Source organism: Pristiophorus japonicus, chromosome 7 (assembly GCF_044704955.1).
Source record: "Pristiophorus japonicus isolate sPriJap1 chromosome 7, sPriJap1.hap1, whole genome shotgun sequence".
In the NCBI taxonomy this organism is placed as follows: Eukaryota; Metazoa; Chordata; class Chondrichthyes; family Pristiophoridae; genus Pristiophorus; species Pristiophorus japonicus.
The window spans coordinates 225,047,639-225,072,507 of NC_091983.1; the positions used below are offsets into that span (position 1 = coordinate 225,047,639).

At 44.8% G+C, this 24,869-nt stretch overlaps 1 protein-coding gene across 1 annotated transcript in view; it reads right to left on the reverse strand.

The window, feature by feature from the left end:
* rsph9 (radial spoke head component 9) overlaps positions 1-24,869 on the reverse strand; it is a 78,109-nt gene that overhangs the window by 22,340 nt on the left and 30,900 nt on the right. The window contains exons 2-4 of the mRNA XM_070885859.1: positions 10,962-11,121; positions 9,613-9,742; positions 4,555-4,701 (exon numbers count right to left, since the gene is read on the reverse strand). Of these exons, the coding sequence (XP_070741960.1) occupies positions 4,555-4,701; positions 9,613-9,742; positions 10,962-11,121 (437 nt within the window). The remainder of the gene's footprint in view (positions 1-4,554; positions 4,702-9,612; positions 9,743-10,961; positions 11,122-24,869) is intronic.

Consider the following 24,869-nt stretch of genomic DNA (forward strand, 5'->3'; position numbering starts at 1 on the left):
AGTTGAGGGAGCTGCCAGACATTACGTTCTGTTTCGAAAACAGTAAAATGTTGGAAACATACAGTAGGGTCTGTCAGCATCTGTAAAAGCAGGTTAATGTTCCAAGTGGGGCCCTTCTTCAAAGCTATGCTGATATAGGGTCCTGATTGAAGCATTAAGTTGTCTGCTCTCCTTCAGATGTTGGCTGATCTATGGGCCATTTTCTGATTTGCAGCATTTGGAGTTTGCCATACTATCCCGAGAGCCCTGTTCTGCTGCACTGCCTGTGTTAGCCCATTACTTTTGATAGCAGGCTTCTAGTCATCCCACAGAGCTTTCAGTGTTAACGGATTCATTTCGATTATTTATGCAAGGAAGCTCTGACACTTCACACCATGTCCAGAAAAGACGAGGGAGTTGAAATAAAACCGGGGCTGTGTTTACTGGAGCAGTAAGCAGTAAGGGGGAGATCTAACAGAAGCATTCAAAATGATGCCACGGAATTTCCTCGGAACAGCTCCCCTCGAGAAATTTCTGGGCAAATGAAACAGTTTGGGAGGATAAATAGTGAAAGATTATTTCCATTGGTCGGTCTATCAGTAACAAGGGACCATGAATTTAAGAGTCTTACCAGAAGCGTAAAGGGACAAGGTTAGAAGGAACAAGTTTTTCATGCTAAGAGTTATTAGGATGAGGAATGCTTTACTGCACATGTCTATTGAAGGCAAGTCAATGGTAATAGTTACGAGGAGGGGTCAGATAAACACATGGAGAAGAAAAATATTAACGGGGGCAGGAACAGGCCAGGGAAAGGAGATTAGCTAGATCTTGTGTAGAGCCAGTAGAATGGCTGATAAGGCCTCCTTCTATGCTGAAATGGCTACGATTCTATGAACGACCCACTACATCACCACGATTTACATCGTTGGCACTGTAAGATTCTGAAATTGTTTTGAATTATGAATTAAATCAACCAACGTTCACAACATCAGCGGATATTGTCAGCAGAAAAACCCAGGAACAATCCTCGTTTTATAAATTCTTATAGTGGAACATACTTCACTAAAATATTCTACTTAATTTTCTTTTCACACCAATTTTTCAGCACTATGCTCCTGAAGGTGCCAGCTTTTCGGAATGTGGTTGTGCGGCGGGGTCGGTCACCCTCCGCCCTCCGATACCTCAGCCAAGCGAGCCTGGACAGTGAATGCCAATAGGCTATTTGGGCATGGGGTGATGGGTGAGCGTAAACGTCTCACCGAAGGACCAAACCAGAAGGAGTTGATTGAAATTTGGTCAGAAATGGAAACCATGGCTGCTTTTCCCCCTCCCTAGCACAGCAGCCCACCCACTGCCCTAGCTGAGGTGGGCAAACCCAGCACAGACAAGGGATCAAACTTGGGACTTTCCTGGTCTGTACCCTGCAAACTGCCAATGGCCAGGAACTAGCGGTCAATACTGGTCCAAACTTACTTGCTGGGAGATACGCTGGGAGCTACTTGTCTCTCATTCCAGATTTCCTTGTCTTTGCTTGTGGAGAAGACTAGCCTGCCTTTGCTCAATGCTGTGGAGGCTGAGGTCTGTATTTCGACAGAGTGGGAGACATGCCCACATCTCCTCACTCATCTACATTCATTATTGCTCCAGCGCTCGCCCCCAGCTCTGCTGCTTTTCGAATTCCCACAGGAACCGGAGAAGGTCGTTCAGCCCCTCAGGCCTGTTCCACCATTCAATTAGAGCATGGCTGATCTGTATCTTAAGTCCATCTACACATTTTAGTTCCGTAACCCTTAATACCCTTGCCGAACAAAAAATCTATCAATTTCAGTTTTGAAATTTTCAATTGATACCCAGCCTCAACAGCTTTTTGGGGAAGTTGCAGATTTCCCTGTACTTTGTGTGACGAAGTGCTTCCTGACATCTCGCCTGAATGGCCTAGCTCTAATTATAAGGTTATGTCCCCTTGTTCTGGACTCCTCCACCAGAGAAATTCGGTTCTCTCTATAAGAACATAAGAATTAGGAACAGGAGTAGGCCATCTAGCCCCTCGAGCCTGCTCTGCCATTCAACAAGATCATGGCTGATCTGGCCATGGACTCAGCTCCATTTACCCACCCGCTCCCCATAACCCTTAATTCCCTTATTGGTTAAAAATCTATCTATCTGTGATTTGAATACATTCAATGAGCTAGCCTCAACTGCTTCCTTGGGAGAGAATTCCACAGATTCACAACCCTCTGGGAGAAGAAATTCCTTCTCAACTCGGTTTTAAATTGGCTCCCCCGTATTTTGAGGCTGTGCCCCCTAGTTCTAGTCTCCCCGACCAGTGGAAACAACCTCTCTGCCTCTATCTTGTCTATCCCTTTCATTATTTTAAATGTTTCTATAAGATCACCCCTCATCCAATGAGTAAAGACCCAGTCTACTCAATCTATCATCATAAGGTAACTCCCTCATCTCCAGTATCAGCCGAGTGAATCGTCTCTGTACCCCCTCCACCACTAGTATATCCTTCCTTAAGTAAGGTGACCAAAACTGCTCACAGTACTCCAGGTGCGGCCTCACCAATACCCTGTACAGTTGCAGCAGGACCTCCCTGCTTTTGTACTCCATCCCTCTCGCAATGAAGGCCAACATTCCATTCGCCTTCCTGATTATCTGCTGCACCTGCAAACTAACTTTTTGGGATTCATGCACAAGGACCCCAAGGTCCTTCTGCACCGCAGCATGTTGTAATTTCTCCCCATTCAAATAATATTCCCTTTTACAGTTTTTTTTCCCAAGGTGGATGACCTCACATTTTACGAAATTGTATTCCATTTGCCAAACCTTAGCCCATTCGCTTAACCTATCTAAATCTCTTTGCAGCCTCTCTGTGTCCTCTACACAACCCGCTTTCCCACTAATCTTTGTGTCATCTGCAAATTTTGTTACACTACACTCTGTCCCCTCTTCCAGGTCATCTATGTATATTGTAAACAGTTGTGGTCCCAGCACCGATCCCTGTGGCACACCACTAACCACCGATTTCCAAACCGAAAAGGACCCATTTATCCCGACTCTCTGCTTTCTGTTAGCCAGCCAATTCTCTATCTATGCTAATACATTTCCTCTGACTCCGCGTACCTTTATCTTCTGCAGTAACCTTTTGTGTGGCACCTTATCGAATGCCTTTTGGAAATCTAAATACACCACATCCATCGGTACACCTCTAACCACCATGCTCGTTTTATCCTCAAAGAATTCCAGTAAATTAGTTAAACATGATTTCCCCTTCATGAATCCATGTTGCGTCTGCTTGATTGCACTATTCCTATCTAGATGTCCCGCTATTTCTTCCTTAATGATAGCTTCAAGCATTTTCCTCACTAGGACCAGGGGACTTGTCTACCTTGAGTTCCATTAGCCTGTCCAGCACTACCCCACTAGTGATAGTGATTGTCTCAAGGTCCTCCCTTCCCACATTCCCGTGACCAGCAATTTTTGGCATGGTTTTTGTGTCTTCCACTGTGAAGACCGAAGCAAAATAATTGTTTAAGGTCTCAGCCATTTCCACATTTCCCATTATTAAATCCCCCTTCTCATCTTCTAAGGGACCAACATTTACTTTAGTCACTCTTTTCCATTTTATATATCGGTAAAAGCTTTTACTATCTGTTTTTATGTTTTGCGCAAGTTTATTTCGTAATCTATCTTTCCTTTCTTTATTGCTTTCTTAGTCATTCTTTGCTGTCGTTTAAAATTTTCCCAATCTTCTATTTTCCCACTAACCTTGGCCACCTTATACGAATTGGTTTTTAATTTGATACTCTCCTTTATTTCCTTGGTTATCCACGGCTGGTTATCCCTTCTCTTACCGCCCTTCTTTTTCACTGGAATATATTTTTGTTGAGCACTATGAAAGAGCTCCTTAAAAGTCCTCAATTGTGCCACCGTTTAGTCTGTGTTTCCAGTCTACTTCAGCCAACTCTGCTCTCATCCCACTGTAGTCCCCTTTGTTTAGGCATAGTACGCTCGTTTGAGACACTACTTCCTCACCCTCAATCTGTATTACAAATTCAACCATACTGTGATCACTCATTCCGAGAGGATCTTTTAATAGGAGATCGTTTATTATTCCTGTCTCATTACACAGGACCAGATCTAAGATAGCTTGCTCCCTTGTAGGTTCTGTAACATACTGTTCTAAGAAACAATCCCGTATGCATTCTATGAATTCCTCCTCCAGGATACCCCGTGCGATTTGATTTGACCAATCGATATGTAGGTTAAAATCCCCCATGATTACTGCCGTTCCTTTTTCACATGCCTCCATTGTTCCCTTGATTAGTGTCCGCCCCACCGTGAAGTTATTATTTAGGGGCCTATAAACTACGCTCACTAGTGACTTTTTCCCCTTACTATCTCTAATCTCCACCTATCTAGCCTATCAAATCTTTAATCAGCTTAAACACCTCAGTTAAATCACCCTTTGATCTTTTATATTCAAGGAACTACAAACCTAGTCTATGCAATCTGTCCCCATAATTTAATCCTTTTAGCTCCATAGCTCCGGAGAAAGTTTCCGTGACTTACTTTTTAGCGCATCGTCATCGATACAATTGAGAAAATCAATGGACTCCTCCAAATTGGCTTTCTGCAGCAGTGGTTTCCTCTTCAACTTGATCGGCTTGGAGAAGTATAGGTAGGACCGCAGCTTCCCAGCCTCGGTCACCGACAAACCTGAGGTCAAATACAGGGTGAAGAACATCATCAAACCAAGAATGCTGACATGAACCGTTCCATTGTCTAACGGATCATAGCAGCTGTAATCACTGGATAGCTCACCAAACAAAAGATATTGGAAAAAACTTGCATTTCAATAGCGCCTTTCACGACTTCGGACCGTCCCAATGCCCTTTACAGCCAATGTAGTACTTTTTGAAATGTAGTCACTGTTGTGATGTAGGAAATGCGGCAGCTGATTTGTGCTCAGCAAGCTCCCACAAGCAACAATGAAATAAATGACCAGATCATCTGCTTTAGTGTTGTTGGTTGAGGGATAAATATTGGTCAGGAAAGCAGGGAGAACTCCCCTGCTCTTCTTCAAATTAGTGCCGGATGATCTTTTACACCCACCTGAGAGAGCAGACGGGGCCTCGCTTCAATGTCTCATCCGAAAGATGGCACCTCCGATGGTGCCTCGTTCCCTCAGTACTGCACTGGAATGTCAGTCTAGATTATGCTCAAGTTTCATGGAGTGGGACCCGAACCCACGACCTTCTGACTCAGAGGCGAGAGTGCTACCCACTGAGCCAAAGCTATCATGTAAATATATACGTCACTGGCTCAAAAATCAGGTTGCACTGGATAGTTGACAAGATGGATGAATGTCTCATTCGGACTAGAATTGCGTTTTTTTTGGTGTCAGCCCTGTGTCTGACCCACGCAAAAAACCCATCAACGCCATACTTAGGAGTCACCAAATAAAACTACCGAGGACCCTACATGAGCAGAGTTTTAATTTGTTTGATCTTCAGATGTATAACGAGGAGAATACAGCACAAATCGCAGGAGGTTATAATGAGTCAGAGCAAGACACTAATACGGCCTCATCTGGAGCTGTTGTACTACAAAAAGGATATCCAGTCTTTGGAAGCAATACAGAAAAGAGCAACCATATTGATACTTCGCTTAAGATATCTTAGCTATAAAGAGAGGTTAAAGAATCTGGGATAGTTTGAAGAGAAGGCATAGGGTAGATATTATTCAAGTATTCAAAACCTTTCATGGAACAGATGAATTGAATGCTGATAATATGTTCTATTGTCACAAAGTCCAAAACCAGGGGGTACAGGTTCAAGCTTAGAAGAGGGAAGGTGCACAGGCAGTTTAGATGAAAATTTTCATGCAGAGGTTGGGGAAAGTGTGACCCAGGGAGTGGAACATTGCAGGGAAAACTAGATAGCTGCACTGCATAGTCCTGATCAAGGAGGTGCGATGTAGCATAGGTATTCTGGAGATGCGCTTGATGTATCTTTAAGGGAACCAAAGACAAACATAAGAAAACTTTGCCGGGAGGTAAGGGAAGGAACATAGTGTCCCTTAACTTAGCAGTTGAATAGATGGTGGGAGAGGGGAGAATCCATGATAGAATAACCAGGCATGGAGTGTAGATTGAATAGGTTTGATGGGCTAACTGGCTGCTTCTGTACTTCTTGTATTTTTGGAATCATTCCTCAGGAGATGAAATAGGCTGGTTGGAATCCATAAGGGATTAGGTTGGACTATGAAGCAACATTAAAGAACAAGCAAATGTGGAGGTCAGTGCATTCAATATAAATACTTGCTGGGTATAGTAACATTTTGAATCATAAGCATTTGGAATAGTAAAACATCTCCCATCATTGCCAAGACTTCAACAGCACCTCCAAAATCCGCAATGTCCATCATCTGGAACAAGGACAGCAGGCACGTGGGAACACCAGCACCTCCAAGTTCGCCTTCAAGTCACACACCATCCTGGCTTGGGCATATATTGCCATTCCTTCATCATCACTGGGTCAAAATCCTGGAACTCTCGAGCAGCACCATGGGAGTACTTTCACCACATGGACTGCAGCAGTTCAAGGTGGCTCACCACCATCTTCTCAAGAGCATTTAGGATGGGCAATGAATGCTGGCCTTGCCAGTGATGCACACAACCCGTGAATGAATAAATAAAAGAACATTAACATTTTTTTTAAATTCAGGGGAGCAAACAGCGGTAGTAGAAGAATTAGGGTAGGTGTCTGATGACGTAATCGAAGAGTTAGATTTTGGGGAGGCTTTTGAAGGTGGGGAGAAAGGTAGCAAGGCGGAGGGATGTTTTGGTATGATTTTCCAAAATGTGGGTTGAAAGATCTACCACCATAGAGGGAGTAGCGAGAGAGATGGTGGAAGGGATGGAAAAGATGCCAGAGTTGAAAGAACAAAAGACATAGAATCATAGAAAATTACGACACAGAAGGAGACCATTTGGCCCTATGAGGAGAGATTGGGTAAACTAGGCCTATATTCTCTAGAGTTTAGAATAATAAGAGGTAATCTCATTGAAACATACAAAAATCTTACAGGGCTTGACGGGATAGATGCAGGGAGGATGTTTCCCCTGGCTGGGGAGTCTAGAACCAGGGGTCACAGTCTCAGAATAAGGGGTCGGCCATTTAGGACTGAGATGAGGCAACATTTCTTCATTCAAAGGGTGGTGAATATTTGGAATTCTCTACCCTAGAGGGCTGTGGACGCTCAGTCATTGAGTATATTCAAGACTGAGATCAAGATTTTTGGACACTGAGGGAATCAAGAGCTATGTGGATAGTGCGGGAAGGTGGAGTTGAGGTAGAAGATCAGCCATGGTCTTATTGAATGGCGGAGCAGGCTCGAGGGGCCAAATGGCTTACTCCTGCTCCTAATTCTTATGTTCTTATAAAATATAAAAGTAGTTAAAAGTGGCATGTGCGTTTCTCATATGGGTGTTAGGACGCGGTTAGATCTTTAACATTTCTCTCACAGCCTTTTTCTTTCTTTTGTACTTTTTCCTTCTTTTTCCTCTCCTCTTGTCATAGCCGACCTTTGGGGTGGCGAGCATTTTCTCTTGCTTTTTCCCACACAAGGTGGGATGAATGATTAATTAGTCCTGGTTTTGGTGGTGTTGGTTGAGGAAGGAGTGTTGACCAGGACACTCCATGCACTTCTTCAAATATTGCCGTCAGATCTTTAATGTCCATCTCAACAGGAAGATGTTAAGAGATCTCGTCCAAGGGACAGCACCTCTCTGTCTTAAATGGCCCATCCCTGATCCTGAGACAGTGCCCCCTAGTTCTAGACTCCCTAGCCAGGGGAAACAAGCTTTCAGCATCTCCCTGTCAAGCTCTCTCAGAATCTTATGGGCTAGAAATTTGTTTGGACAACTCCCCGGTATCGCCATGGATGCAACATATGGTTTGGGTTGCACCCGTAGCACCCCGTAGTGACACCGGCAGAGAAAGCTGGCGTGCGTGCAGAGCTGTCTCGGGCGCTAAGGGAAGGAATGACTGCATGAGATAAATGTGATTGATATTTTTTGTGTGATTGAACTTTATTTCGGGTCAGTAATGTAAAGAGAATGTTTTTTGTTCCGATTATCTTTTTGCAGAGAGGCCTCTCTTAGGGTACTACGAAGCCAGCTCTTTAGCACGGGATACTCAGTTGCTCACCCAGCCTAGCGCCCTAAGAGAAGTGTAGAACGCTTCCCTTAGCTCTCCATTCCACTGTCAGGGCGGAACCACTGAACTTTTTGGCTGCTGTCGCAAACCATTTTCCGGCGCTAAATTTAGCAACCGCCTGACGTTAGCGCCTGATCACACAACCGATTTTCCAGCCCTATATGTTTTAAGAAATATGTTTTAATCTCATCATCGAAGTTTTGGTATTCTCTGTTGCTGTTTATTACTTTAATACTGACCCAGCCCCAGCATTTTCTGTTTCTACAATACTGTGCTTATAAGTGAAGTAGTTGAGTCCATTATAAAAGTCCATACCAGTCCCTCAAAATCGAGGAAGACTTGCTTCCACTCTAAAAGTGAGTTCTCAGGTGGCTGTACAATACGGGAATTACAGTCTCTGACACAGGTGGGACAGACAGTGGTTGAAGGAAAGGGTGGGTGGGGAGTCTGGTTTGCCGCACGCTCCTTCCGCTGCCTGCGCTTGGTTTCTGCATTCTCTCGGCGACGAGATTCGAGGTGCTCTTCCTCCACTTAGGGCGGTCTTTGGCCAGGGACTCCCAGGTGTCGGTGGGGATGTCGCACTTTATCAAGGAGGCTTTGAGGGTGTCCTTGAAGCATTTCCTCTGCCCACCGAGGACTCGCTTGCCGTGTCGGAGTTCCGAATAGAGTACTTGCTTAGGGAGTCTCGTGTCGGGCATGCAGACCATGTGGCCCGCACAATGGAGCTGGTCGCGTGTGATCAGCGCTTCGCTGCTGGGGATGTTGGCCTGGGCGAGGACACTGACGTAGGTGTGTCTGTCCTCCCAGTGGATTTGCAGGATCTTGCGGAAGCAGCGCTGGTGGTATTTCTCTAGTGCTTTGAGATGTCGGCTGTATATAGACCACGTCTCTGAACCATATAGAAGGGCAGGTATCACTACTGCCCTGTAGACCATAAGCTTGGTGCCAAATTTGAAGTCTGATTTTCAAACACTCTCTTCCTCAGGCGACCGAAGGCTGCACTGGGCACTGGAGGCGGTGTTGGACCTCATCATCGAACACGGGATGTTTTATCACAGGTGGTTATTAAGGAAGAAACTATGGCTGAATTTTCCAGCGAATTGACGGTGGCAGAGTGGGAACAGCTCTGAAGAAATTCCCAGACTAATTTGGAAGGGAAATGGTTAAGTATTTGAAAGGGAGAACTATAAAAGTATACGGGAGAGGGCAGGGAAACAGGATTAGAATAGATCGTTGCTGTTGAAGATTGTAGCTGGTACTGACTGTCACAGGCGAGATGAGCCGAGTGCCCTCGTTCTGTGCTGCAATTTTTGGTGGTTTAGGGGTCAATTGCCAAGTGTTAGGTAATAACCTGTTGATGCTTGTTTTCATTCCAGCAAGTGAAAGCTGAACTTTAAGGACTGATTACCTTCGAAGCTCCTGTTCTTGTGGACCTCTTCATAAGGTGTCTTGACAAAAGCTCTCCTGGGAACTACAGCAGCTTCTCTGTTTATTTGTTCAACCGTAGCTGTCAGACGTTCTTCCTCCTTTATCCTGAACTTAAACAAAAATGCATGTATATTTTCAAAATCGCCATCAATTGTAACTTTTGCTCACCTATCTCCTCTGTCCTTGCTGACCTCTCTGCTGGCCTCCTGTCACCTGGCGCATTCATCGTCCTCATTTGCCAATCTCTCCATGGCCTTCGCCGATCCGACCCATGTCCCAGCCCTGAACCTGCCATTTGTCCAACTCTGGACGACCATGTGTTCACTTCCCCCTCGCCCCTCAGCCCTTTCTCTCTCCCGTTTCACAATTAGTGGCAGTCACTTCGACCTTCATGGACCTCCACGCTGGAATTCTCTTCCTAAACCGTTCTGCCTTGCCACCTCTCCCTGCAACTTCAAAAACGTCCACAGAAACCAACTCTCCAACCCCCATTTTGTATATCGCCCCTAATTCCTGCTCAGCATCCGTCCTCCATCCCCCTTTTGTGAAGCAACTGGGGACAATTTACCGTTAAAATTTGCTGTATAAGTGCAAATCTCTTATTTATAATCCTCCAATTTTTCTCCCCATCTTTCACAAAGTACAATAGTCCAATGGGTGATGGTTGCCCTCGGGTACATGGCCCAAGTGCCCATTGTTCATGGGTGTACACAGATACCGAGTGTTGGCAGGCTATTTGACTGTGGCAGGCATCACCGCTAAGCTACACTGGGTTTTCTACCAACATCCACACAGGAGCACTTTAAACCAATAGTAGCAATCAGGTCGGAAACTGATTAGGTTCCACTTCCTATCCCCTACAGCTCCCCCACGTTCTCCCTATAGTTATAAACAAGATGTGGTATCTGGCCAGAGAATGCATCCCCGACAACACGCAATGCTTTCGGTGCGAGACATCGGTAGAAATTTAGGTGGCACCCGGTTACGCTGGCTCTCCACTCCCCACCAATCCTGCACAGGAGGTATCCTCAGCCAAAACAGGCTGGGCACTTCTTGTTATTGCCAGAAATCCCAGCACTTGTTTCACGATTCCGCTATCCTCGGGCCTCCCCCCAGCACCGACCGAGCACCCCAGCTGCACCAATACCAAACGTTGGCGCTCAATCGCTTCACATAAATAGCCTGACCTTGGGAATTCCAACAGGGTGGGGCTAGTTGCATGAAGTGCGGCATTCTGAAGCCCCGATTACCGTTCTTATAACCCTTTAAACTCATTTGCAACCATTTCCAGTGCTTATAAACATTGCTGTTTCCAGTCTGAATTCTTACATTTATATCCAAATCAGTTGTTTCTTCATCGGTCTTCTTAGCTGCTGTGTTTTCGTATTCATGAGAAGGGTCACCCAGGAAGCGACCTTTAACCAGCATGGACTTGGCTATCATCTCGTCTGTTGCCGGGGAAAGCAACATCCAATCCAAGCAGTTCAAACTGTGTCAAAAAGATACAATCAACAGATGTCATTTGAATTTTTTTTGAATGGGGTCAATATAATTAAAGGGAATGTCACTCTGACACTGTTGGACTGGTAATTCTCACAAAAGGGGGATCCACTCAAGACATTATTCACCTTTTCTCTCTTTAGGTGATGACAGACCTATGTATTTCCAGAATCCTAATTTTTTTTTTACAAAACTAGGGAATCTCCATGGCACTGCTCACAGATAGATTGTTCGCAGCTGTGTTGATTTAGATACTAAGATGAAGCTACTTTTAATGGTGCCTGTACCTTTAAGACTAACATTCCCTCTGGAGAAGTGGTCTAAATAGACATATCCAGAGCTCAATTAAAAGTCAATTGTTGAGGGAAGGATTTAAAAATTCATTCTTGAGATGTGGACATCGCTGGCAAGGCTGGCATTTGTTACCCATGTCAAGTTGCCCTTGTCCTGCTGAATAACATGCTAGCATGCCATAGTCACTTCTAAGGGCAGCTAAGAGTCAACCCGTGCAGGCCAGACCGGATAAGGATTGCAGGTTCCTTTCCCTAAATGTTATTTGATTGCATTCCTGTGAAGCGGCTTGGGACGTGTTACTAGCTTAAAGGCGCAATATAAATGCAAGTTATTGTTGTTGCAAAGGGCATTTGTGAACCAGTTGGGTTTTTACGGCAATCTGACAGCTTCATGGTCGGTTTCTAGATTTGCCTCAGCTAAATTAATATTCTCAAAACTGCCATGGTGTGGTTTGAACTCATGTGCTCTGGATTATTAGTCCAGTAACATAACCAACTACACCACCGTACGCACAGGTTTATGTCGATTGCTTGAAATTCCCTTCCCCTGGGGAGAGACCCTGTTATCAAGCTCAGAAAAGACAGCAGCAAATCAATGGCTTCCCTTCCTTATTATATATTTTGGACACTTTGAAGTATGTGACATCTGAGGGGTGACGATAGCATACTGGGCTGGATGATTCTTAGTTGGCTAACGAACAGAAAACAGAGAGAGGGGATAAAGGGGTCATTTTCAGGCTGGCAAACTGTAACTAGTGGAGAGCCACAGGGATCAGTGCTGGGGCCTCAACGATTTACAATCTATATTAATGACTTGGATGAAGGGACCGAGTGTAATGAAGAAACATTTGCTGAAATAGGTTGGAGAGAAAATTGTGAGGAGGCAATAAAGGTGTAGCAGTTATAATGGGTGACTTTAATATGCACATAGATTGGGCTAGCCAAACTGGAAGCAATACGGTGGAGGAGGATTTCCTGGAGTGCATAAGGGATGGTTTTCTGGACCAATATGTTGAGGAACCAACTAGGGGGGAGGCCATCTTAGACTGGGTGTTGTGTAATGAGAGAGGATTAATTAGCAATCTCATTGTGCGAGGCCCCTTGGGGAAGAGTGACCATAATATGGTGGAATTCTGCATTAGGATGGAGAATGAAACAGTAAATTCAGAGACCATGGTCCAGAACTTAAAGAAGGGTAACTTTGAAGGTATGAGGCGTGAATTGGCTAGGATAGATTGGCGAATGATACTTAGGGGGTTGACTGTGGATGGGCAATGGCAGACATTTAGAGACCGCATGGATGAATTACAACAATTGTACATTCCTGTCTGGCGTAAAAATAAAAAAGGGAAGGTGGCTCAACCGTGGCTATCTAGGGAAATCAGGGATAGTATTAAAGCCAAGGAAGTGGCATACAAATTGGCCAGAAATAGCAGCGAACCTGGGGACTGGGAGAAATTTAGAACTCAGCAGAGGAGGACAAAGGGTTTGATTAGGGCAGGGAAAATGGAGTACGAGAAGAAGCTTGCAGGGAACATTAAGGTGGATTGCAAAAGTTTCTATAGGTATGTAAAGAGAAAAAGGTTAGTAAAGACAAACGTAGGTCCCCTGCAGTCAGAATCAGGGGAAGTCATAACGGGGAACAAAGAAATGGCAGACCAATTGAACAAGTACTTTGGTTCGGTATTCACTAAGGAGGATACAAACAACCTTCCGGATATAAAAGGGGTCAGAGGGTCTAGTAAGGAGGGGGAACTGAAGGAAATCTTTATTAGTCGGGAAATTGTGTTGGGGAAATTGATGGGATTGAAGGCCGATAAATCCCCAGGGCCTGATGGACTGCATCCCAGAGGACTTAAGGAGGTGGCCTTGGAAATAGCGGATGCATTGACAGTCATTTTCCAACATTCCATTGACTCTGGATCAGTTCCTATGGAGTGGAGGGTAGCCAATGTAACCCCACTTTTTAAAAAAGGAGGGAGAGAGAAAACAGGGAATTATAGACCGGTCAGCCTGACCTCAGTAGTGGGTAAAATGATGGAATCAATTATTAAGGGTGTCATAGCAGTGCATCTGGAAAATGGTGACATGATAGGTCCAAGTCAGCATGGATTTGTGAAAGGGAAATCATGCTTGACAAATCTTCTGGAATTTTTTGAGGATGTTTCCAGTAAAGTGGACAAAGGAGAACCAGTTGATGTGGTATATTTGGACTTTCAGAAGGCTTTCGACAAGGTCCCACACAAGAGATTAATGTGCAAAGTTAAAGCACATGGGATTGGGGGTAGTGTGCTGACGTGGATTGAGAACTGGTTGTCAGACAGGAAGCAAAGAGTAGGAGTAAACGGGTACTTTTCAGAATGGCAGGCAGTGACTAGTGGGGTGCCGCAAGGTTCTGTGCTGGGGCCCCAGCTGTTTACATTGTGCATTAATGATTTAGACGAGGGGATTAAATGCAGTATCTCCAAATTTGCGGATGACACTAAGTTGGGTGGCAGTGTGAGCTGCGAGGAGGATGCTATTAGGCTGCAGAGTGACTTGGATAGGTTAGGTGAGTGGGCAAATGCATGGCAGATGAAGTATAATGTGGATAAATGTGAGGTTATCCACTTTGGTGGTAAAAACAGAGAGACAGACTATTATCTGAATGGTGACAGATTAGGAAAAGGGAAGGTGCAACGAGACCTGGGTGTCATGGTACATCAGTCATTGAAGGTTAGCATGCAGGTACAGCAGGCGGTTAAGAAAGCAAATGGCATGTTGGCCTTCATAGCGAGGGGATTTGAATACAGGGGCAGGGAGGTGTTGCTACAGTTGTACAGGGCCTTGGTGAGGCCACACCTGGAGTATTGTGTACAGTTTTGGTCTCCTAACTTGAGGAAGGACATTCTTGCTATTGAGGGAATGCAGCGGAGATTCACCAGACTGATTCCCGGGATGGCGGGACTGACATATCAAGAAAGACTGGATCAACTGGGCTTGTATTCACTGGAGTTCAGAAGAATGAGAGGGGACCTCATAGAAACGTTTAAAATTCTGACGGGTTTGGACAGGTTAGATGCAGGAAGAATGTTCCCAATGTTGGGGAAGTCCAGAACCAGGGGTCACAGTCTGAGGATAAGGGGTAAGCCATTTAGGACCGAGATGAGGAGAAACTTCTTCACCCAGAGAGTGGTGAACCTGTGGAATTCTCTACCACAGAAAGTAGTTGAGGCCAATTCACTAAATATATTCAAAAGGGAGTTAGATGAAGTCCTTACTACTCGGGGGATCAAGGGTTATGGCGAGAAAGCAGGAAGGGGGTACTGAAGTTTCATGTTCAGCCATGAACTCATTGAATGGCGGTGCAGGCTAGAAGGGCTGAATGGCCTGCTCATGCACCTATTTTCAACAATCAACAATCAACAAGGACACAAAGAATCTGCAAAGGGATATAGACAGGCTAAGTGAGTGTGTAAAAATTTGGCAGATGGAGGATAATGTGGGCTGAATGGAGGATAATGTGGGCTCTATGAGGTCCCCTCTCATTCTTCTGAACTCCAGTGAATACAAGCCCAGTTGATCCAGTCTTTCTTGATAGGTCAGTCCCGCCATCCCGGGAATCAGTCTGGTGAATCTCCGCTGCACTCCCTCAATAGCAAGAATGTCCTTCCTCAAGTTAGGAGACCAAAACTGTACACAATACTCCAGGTGTGGCCTCACCAAGGCCCTGTACAACTGTTTCAAAATGCTGCAGTATAGACACAAAAAGTTAGCATGCAAGTACAGCAAGTAATCAGGAAGGCAAATGGAATGTTGGCCTTTATTGCAAGGGGGATGGAGAATAAAGGTAGGGAAGTCCTGCTACAACTGGTGAGACCACACCTGGAATACTGCGTGTAGTTTTGATCTCATAATATACTTGCATTGGAGGCAGTTTAGAGAAGATTCACAAGGTTGATTCCTGAGATGAAGGGGTTGCCTCATGAAGAAAGGTTGAGCAGGTTGGGCCTATACTCATTCGGGTTTAAAAGAATGAGAGGTGATCTTATTGAAACATATAAGATTCTGAGGGGGCTTGACAAGGTAGATGCAGAGAGGATATTTCCTCTCGTGGTAGAATCTAGAACTAGGGGGCATAGTTTCAGAATAAGGTGTCACCAGGTTAAAACGGAATCTGTGGAATTCTCTACCCCAGGGAGCTGTGGAGGCTGGGTCATTTAATATATCTAAGGTGGAGATAGACAGATTTTTGAACGATAAGAGAGTCCAGGGTTATGGGGAGCGGGCAGGGAAGTGGAATTGAGGCCAAGATCAGATCAGCCATGATCTTATTAAATGGTGGAGTAGGCTCGAGGGGCCAAATGGCCTATTCCTGCTCCTATTTCTTATATTCTAAGACTTTCTACTGCTCATACCAGCGAATATTCCACTTTTTGATGCTGGGATGTTGGAGAAAATCACACTTAATAAAGAGTGATTTATTGTGTGATGTTGTTGTAAAAGAGAGGACATGGTGTTGGGACAGTGTGTTGGTTTTGTGAAGCTTTGGGAGGAGTTTAGGGCACTGGGGAAGTGAGATGTAATACAGGCTAGGGAGTAATTTGGGTTGATAGTGAGTTGGCAGCGGAAATAAATGAGGATTTAGGAGAGGATGTTTAGTTGCGGTAGAGTACTAAGTAATGAGGGGATAGAGAGGGATAGTGAGTAGTTTCTGGACAATGCCACTGGTATGAGCTCCCCGCTGGAGTGGAACTACAGAACCAGTGGGAACCTGTTCAACCTTCGCTGTCTCTAGGCCAGGTCAAAGACCTTCCCAACCTCCGTCATCGAGCTACAGTACGTGGACAACACCAGCGTCTGCACACATACAGACGCTGAATTCCAGGACATAGTCGACGTATTTACTGAGGCGTGCAAAAGCATGGGCCTTACGCTAAACATCCATAAGACAAAAGTCCTCCACCAGCCTGTCCTCACCGCACAGCACTGCCCCCCAGTCATCAAGATCCACGGCACGGCCCTGGACAACGTGGACCATTTCTCATATCTCAGGAGCCTCTTATCAACAAGAGCAGACATTGATGAGGAGACTCAACACTGCCTCCAGTGCGCCAGCACAGCTTTCGGCCACCTGAGGAAAAGAATGTTCGAAGATCAGGCCCTCAAATCTACCACCAAGTTCATGGTCTACAGGGCTGTAATAATACCCGCCCTCTTGTATGGCTCAGAGATATGAACTATGTACAGTAGACACCTCAAGTCGCTGGAGAAATATCACCAATGATGTCTCCGCAAGATCCTACAAAGCCCCTGGGAGGACAGATGCACCAACATTAGCATCCTCGACCAGGTCAACATCCCGAGCATTGAAGCACTGACCACACTTGATCAGCTCCGCTGGGCAGACCACATTGTCCGCATGCATGACATGAGACTCCCAAAGCAAGCACTCTACTCGGCAAACGAGCCAAAGGTGGGCAGAGGAAACGTTACAAAGACACCCTTAAAGCCTCCCTGATAAAGTGCAACATCCCCACTGACACCTGGGAGTCCCTGGCCAAAGACCGCACTAAGTGGAGGAAGTGCATCCGGGAGGGTGCTGAGCACCTCGAGTCTCATCGCCGAGAGCATGCAGAAAGCAAGTGCAGGCAGCGGAAAGAGCGTGCGGCAAATCTGCCCAACCCACCCTTTCCCTCAACGACTCTCTGTCCCATCTGTGACAGGGACTGTGGTTCTCGTATTGGACTGTTCAGTCACCTAAGGACTTATTTTTAAGAGTGGAAGCAAGTCTTCCTCGATTCCGAGGGACTGCCTATGATGATGATGATAATCTTGGTTGCGCGTTTGAACTTTTATCCTGGGGCTTCACTCCTTGGCGAGTTGGAAGTTTTCCCTGGTGTTCTTTGCCTCTTTCAGGTAGTTGAGATCTTTGCCATCAGTAAACAATTTGCCCGGACCATATCTATCAATTCTCTTCATAATCTCAAAAATTTCAATCATGTCATCGCTAAGCCTCCACTTTGTTTCTAGGAAAACAAGCACAATTGCCTTTACTTTTCCTGATAAGTTAAATTCCTGAGTAGTATCCCACTACTCTGCAGCACCAGGTTTGCTGGTTTGCAAAAGTGCTGTACAATTGCATATCCCCGCATACCCACCAACCCCTCACCTCCCCTCCCTCCACACCTCACCCTTTCCATTTTGAAAGTTTGCCCTGGGCAACACAATACTGCTGATTAGAAATGTATTCCCCTTTATAGTTTCTGACAGATGTGCACTGAACCCAGAATTATTGTGGATCGTGGTAAAATGCCAGAATCAGTGAGCCGTGTCGTCTGTATTCTGTGGGTGATATCACAGGGCTAGACAGGCTGAGCTTTATTCCAGTGTTTAAAGTTGACCGGTGCAATGAAAATAATCAACATATATAATAGTTCAAAATAGTTCTAAAATGAGAAATGTAATCAAATAAACACGAGTGATTGTGTTTGAGGCTACAATTAAGAATGGTATTTTGCACAGGACCCCCAAAGAAGGGGAAGTATATATTATATTGACGCTGTACTGTATTACTGAGAATATTGGGATATCACTTCCCTTACTGAATCTTTAACAAGTCAGCTGTGGCTCAGTGGGTAGCACACATGTCTCTGAGTCAAAAGGTTGTGGGTTCAAGCCCCGCTCCAAGTACTTGAGCACATAAATCTAGGTTGACACTCCAGTGGAGTGCTGCAGTGTCAGAGCTGCTGTCTCTCAGATGAGATGTTAAACTAAGGCCCTGTCTGCTCTCTCAGGTGGACGTAAAAAAATCCCATGGCACTATTTTGGAAAAAGAGCAGAGGAGTTATCCCTGGTTTCCTTGGCCAATATTTATCCCTCAATCGACAAAAACAGTTATCTGCTCATTGTCACATTGCTGTTTGTGGGAGAGTGCTATGTGTAAATTGGCTGGTGTGTTTCCTGCATTACAACAGTGACTACACTCCAAAAGTACTTAATTGGCTGTAAAGCACTGTGAGACGTCCGGTGGTTGTGAAAGGTGCTATATAAATGCAAGTCTTTCCTTTTTTCTTTTTAGTCAATCTTCCGTTACACTGCACATGGACCAATGTATAGAGTTCAGCTCAAGCAAGGTTAGAAGGTGGGGGGGGGGGTTATGGATCCAATGTGGAGAGGAGATGGGGAAAGGGGAGGAGATGAAAGGAGAGGGATGAGGCAGCGCCACACAGGAAGGGGGAGAGGGAGAGGTGGTGAAGGGAGTGAGTTGAGGTGGGAGCAGGGTGCAAGAGAAGGGGGAGAACAAGGGAGGGAGAAAGGAGGAGGGACAAGGAGTAGGAGGGAAGGGAAGAGAGGGGAAGGGGAAATGGAGGATAGAGGGATGGCTAAGGAGAAGAGGAGAGAGGGGATCGGGAGAGAGTGGAGGAAAGGGAGAAGGAGGAAAAGGGGAGGGAAGGGGAGGGGACAGGAATGCTGTCCAGAGGACTGCGCTTCTGGCTGGGAAATCCTCAGTGCGAGGGGTGGTGATGGGAGGTATAGTTCAGAAAGGGGGTGCAGGGATACCTCTGATGTTTGTTTCAATCAATTGCTGGCATATCCACTGCTTCTTCAAGGTTTCAAGGTCCAACACCATCAGTGATTGCTTGAACTTGCCATTATCTACCACGAAATTTTGATACCACTTCATGCTCTTTTGGTGCAGAGGTAGGGGGCAACCTTGCGATAGGGGATAGGGACTGGAGACTTGCTCTGCGTGGGGAAGCGAGAGGTTGTGGGGGAGTAGGTAGAGGGTCAAAAACTTCCTCATCGAGGAGATTGTGGGAATAGGCAGAAAACTTGCTCAGCGGCGGGATGGGGTGTGGCAGCCATATATTGTTCGGTGTTTGGGGAGAGAGGAAACTCCACCGCAATGGGCAGCCAATCAGTGTTAAGTCGACGCTTCAGTATCCCAAGCAATTAGGACCTTGCTAATGCTCCGTTTATAGGCACAAATGGGACAGAAAAATTGCCCTCTGTGACTTTAAAATGGTAAATACCCAATTATCCCCCGTCTTCTAACCACACCACCTGAAGACTGCACTTGATGCCGATTCTCCATGTGTAATGCCACAGGAGATCAGATCGTTTTAATATAGAAGGTTTACAGATTTTTAAGAAACTACACGGCCCAGGATTTATGTTAGATAAAAGGCCACGGTTGCCATGAAGATTTTTATTTGTCAAGAAAGGGGACTAAGGGGCACAGAGGTAATAGAACTGATTGTGTTTAGTGCCACTTTAAGTCAGGTTAATGGCAGCTACTGTTAGCTGTACATCAGTGTGCTGAAGATATTGGCCCTGAAATTCCATTTTGTCCTTCCCGTGGGCATTTTAGAGAAAAAAATACGCACCTACCTTAAGCTGCTGCCCACGTTCGATTTCCGATGCTGTGGCCTCTCCTGACTGCGCGTCGCAGCACGTGCCCATCGGGACGTGCACAGGCCTGGAGCTGCAGTCACATGGCTCTGGGCAGCCAATCAGGTATAGTATATTCTCATTCACAGTAATAGGAGTTCCGTAAAGTCCTAAACTCCTATTACGATGATTGAGTAACATCCCCGAACACCCAAAACACTAATAAAACATAGAAAATACACACTACTTTCATTTAAATTAAAGTTATTAATGTCTGAAAAAAATATATATTTTCCCAACTTTTTAAAAAGTTTTTAAAAATAAACTTACCGTTGTGGGGAGGGTTTTTAATGATAAAATATGTTTTCATAACTTTATTTTTATATGTGTTGTGTTTTTTAAAACACTTGCGCCTGTAAAAGTAGGCTATGCACCTGCTTTTTCAGACGCAAGATTTTTGAGGACATTTGTATGAGTAAATATCGGAAATTTGCACTTACAAATGTCCTCGCTCCCGATCTGCGGATGATCTGTCAAGCCAAAAACTTGACAGATCAGAAAAGCTGGTTTTCAGCGCATGCGCATTGTGCGCCGAAAACCGTCTTTTCCGATGTCTTCCCGGGTCTGTACAAACTTCGTACGGGCCCCGGGAACGTCGGAATTTCAGGGCCATTGATATACTTCTGCGACATGTTGCATGCCTGACAAAAAGGACGGTTTAGTGCACTAATGTCTGTTGAGTGCAGAGTCATTGACGTTATTCTGGTCTGTCGTGTCATTGACAGTCAGCTCGGCGATTACAGAATATTTAACATGGTGTGGATAAACATGCTACACGTGAATATCCCGATGTATCTTCAAAGGATTTTAAATGGCAAAGTTTGAAGCTGATTTTCTCCCAGTCACCTATCAGTCTGAAGCCAACCGATGTACTGAGCTTACCAGAGGCCTGTGACAGAGTTCTGCTGCAACAACAACAACTTGCATTTATATTGCACCTTTAACATAGTAAATCGTCCCAAGGCGCTTCACAGGAGCGTTAACAAACAAAATTTGGCACCGAGCCATATAAGGAGGTATTAGGACAGTCGATCGGAACCGTGGTCAAAGAGATAGGCTTTAAGGAGGGTCTTAAAGGAGGTAGGAGAATAGAGAGGCGGAGAGGTTTGGGGAGGGAATTCCAAAGCTTGGGGCTCTGAAGAAGTAAGAGTGAGCAACTGTGTTTCAATGATCAATTTTATGTTGAAGTTTTAGCGCAGGAGTAAGATTTGACATTACAAGGAGAATCATGTAACGTTTATAATTGCTGTCAAATTTTGTTTGATGATCACCTGTGAAGAGACTTGGGATGTTTCACTACTTTAAAGTCACTACATAAATGCAAGCTGTCATTGTAGTTTGGACCAGATGCTGTTTAATGTTCAATAAATATATCTGTTGGTGAATAATATTCATAGTCTGTAGAGTACGCGGGGGTTGGTTCATCTTGGGTAGAATAGGTGATAGCAAATCGGCTGCCCGCTTTACAATATGCCAGGTTTTCTTTTTCATTCAAAAAGATAATCGGGCAGGTTGTAAACGGGCTGCTGATTCCCTGGTATCCACTTTGTGCTGCCATCCATGACAAATTTCACCCCCGATAGCCTCAGTTTTCCAGTCGCGTTCACGTGGCGACGTGACATATTCCAGTAAGCTGGAAAAGGCTCTATGTTCGACCCCTTGCTCTTACTAAATTGACCTCGATAATGGGCAGGTAAAGGCTTGTGGGAGTGGCCAGTGATACTGAACCCAGCAAGAATATCTAGGGTAAAACCTTAAAGTATAAAAGATATAACAGATATGTTAGCAAAATTAAAGCCCATGGGATTCATTATAAGCAGAAGAGAGAGAAGTGATACATTTTGGTAGGAAGAATTAAGAGAGGCAATATGAACTAAAGGGTACAATCTTAAAGAGGATGCAGGAACAGAGGGACCTGGGGGTGTATGTGCACAAATCCTTGAAGATGACAGGACAAGTTGAGAAGGCTGTCAAACAGCATATGGAATCCTTGGCTTTATTAATGGAGGAATAGAGTAAAAAAAAAAATCACAGAAGTTACGCTAAACCTTTATAAAACACTGGTTGGGCCTCAGATAGAGTACTGTGACTAATTCTGGGCACCGCACTTTAGGAAGGATGTCAAGGACTTGGAGAGGGTGGAGAATAGATTTACTATTGTATATGCTGCAATTTAGAAGATTAAGGGGTGTTTTGATCAAAGTGTTCAAGATATCAAGAGGAACAGATAGGGTAGATAGAGAGAAACTATTTCTGCTGGTTGGAGAATCTAGGACTGGAGACATAGCCTAAAAATTAGAGCCAGGCCTTTCAGGAGAGTCGTTAGGAAAGGCTTCTACTTGCAAATTGTGGTGGAAGTTTGAAAATCTCTTCCGCAAACAGCAGTTGATGCTGGGTCAATTATTAATTTTAAATCTCAGATTGATAGATTTCTGTTAACCAAAGATATTAAGGAATATGGGGCAAAGGTATTAAGGGATATAGAGTTAGGTTCAGACCAGCCGTATGAGGGAGAATGGAATAGAGGGTTATGCTAATAGATTTAAATGAAGAAAGATAGGAGGAGGCCCAAGTGGAGCATAAACACTGGCATGGACTAGTTGGAACGAATGGCCTGTTTCTGTGCCGTAGATCCTATGTAATCCTATGATCTCACTGAATTCTTCAACAGGCTCGGGGGGGGGGGGGGGAGGGGGCTAGATGGCCTACTCCTGTTCCTATGTTCCTACTGGAATGGTACCAGGGATGAGGGACTTCAGTTATGGAGAGAGACTGGAGAAGCTGGGCTTGTTCGCCTTAGAGCAGAGAAGGCTTAGAGCAGATTTGATAGATCTGTTCAAAATCATGAATTGTTTTGATAGGGTGAATAAGGAAAAGTTGCTTTCCATTGGCAGAAGGGTCGGTAACCAGAGGACACAGGTTTAAGACAGTCATATATCCAAATTTGCCGATGACACAGCGTAGGTTTACCAGAATGTTACTTGGACTTCAAGGGTTAAGTTACGAGGAGACCACTCACACTAGGGTTGTATTCCTTAAAATTTAGAAGGTTAAGGGGTGATCCGATCGAAGTTTTCAGGATATTAAGGGGAACAAATAGGGTAGATAGAGAGAAACTATTTCTGCTGGTTGGGGATTCTAGGACTAGGAGGCAATGTTTAAAAATTAGAGCTAGACATTTCAGTATTGAAATTAGGAAACACTTCTACACACAAAGGATGATGGAAGTTTGGAACTCTCTTCCGCAAACGGCAACTGATGCTAGATCAATTGTTAATTTTAAATCGGAGATTGATAGCTTTTTGTTAATCAAAGGTATTAGGGATATGGGCTAAAGGTGGGTATATAAAGTTAGATCAGCCATGATCTCATTGAATGGTGGAACAAGCTCGAGGGGCTGAATGGCCAATTCCTGTTCTTACGTTCCAATGTAAGATGATTTGCAAAAGAAACAGGTGACATGAGGAAATAAAAACAGAAAATGCTGGAAATATTTAGCAGATCAGGCAGAATCTGTGGATAGAGTAACAGAGTTAACGTTTCAGGTCGATGATCTTTCATCAGAACTGGAAAATGTTAGAGATGAAACAGGTTTTAAGCAAGTGCAGGGCAGGGAAAGGCAAGAGGGAAGGAACGAACAAAAGGGGTCTGCGATAGGGTGGAAGGCAGAAGTGATCAAATGACAAATTGGATATTATCATAACATAATAGGCGGTCCCTCGAACGAGGATGACTTGTTTCCACAAGAGTTCACAGATGTTTCAATGAAGGACCCGATGTTCCAGTCCTGAACTCCAATTGAGAGGGTGGAAGATGCCTGTGCGTGGATTTTTTTTAACGTGTGGTGACCGTTGCACATCAGCCACCACACGGGCTCGACAGAGCTAGGCCTTTATCCAGCGGCAACTGGAGACCTGCTCTGCTGCACGGACCTAGTGCGCCCACATATCACAGTGTGGGCTGGTCCGTGCTGCCCCTGGGCCCTTGGCTCTTCTGGGCCCCGTATCCTCATTCGCCGCACCTTTGCCCACGATGTTCCAGGGCCCGGCGGTCCAGCTTTATTTATAGCCCCGACCTCACAGGTCGGGCGGCTCACGAAGACAATAGACAACCAATGGCAAATATTTAAGGAGATATTTCATAACTCTCAGCAAAGATATATTCTAGTGAGAAAGAAAGACTCTAAGAGAAGGAGTAACCATCTGTGACTAACTAAGGAAGTAAAGGGTGGTATCAAATTGAAAACAAAGGCATACAATGTCGCGAAGAATGGTGGAAGGCCAGAGGATTGGGAAATTTTTAGAAACCAGCAAAAGACGACTAAAAAAATTATGGCGAGAGGATAGTTTATGAGAGTAAACTAGCAAACAATATAAAAACAGATAGTAAGAGCTTCTACAGATATAAAAAGGAAGAGAGTAACTAAAGTAAACGTTGGTCCCTTAGAGGATGAGACTGGGGAATTAATAATGGAAAACAGGAAAATGGCAGAGACTACGAACAAATATTTTGTATCAGTTTTCACGGTAGAAGACACGAAAAGCATCCCAAAAATTGATAGTCAAGGGGCTATTGTGGGGTGGGGGGGGGGGTGCAAATTAACGGGACTAAAGGTGGACAAGTCCCCTGGACCTGATGGCCTGCAACCTAGGGTCTTAAAAGAAGTGGCTGCAGAAATAGTGGATGCATTGGTTGTAATCTACCAAAATTCCCTGGATGCTGGAGAGGTCCCAGCGGATGGGAAAACCTCAAATGTAACGCCCCTATTGAAGAAAGGTGGGAGACAGAAAGCAGGAAACTATAGACAAGTTAACCTAACATCTGTCACTGGGAAAATGTTGGAGTCCATTATTAAGGAAGTAGTAGCGGGATATTTAGAAAATCATAATGCAGTCAAGCAGAGTCAGCATGGTTTTATGAAAGGGAAATCATGTTTGACAAATTTGCTGGAGTTCTTTGAGAATGTAATGAGCAGGGTGGATAAAGGGGAATTAAGGAAATCAAAGGATAT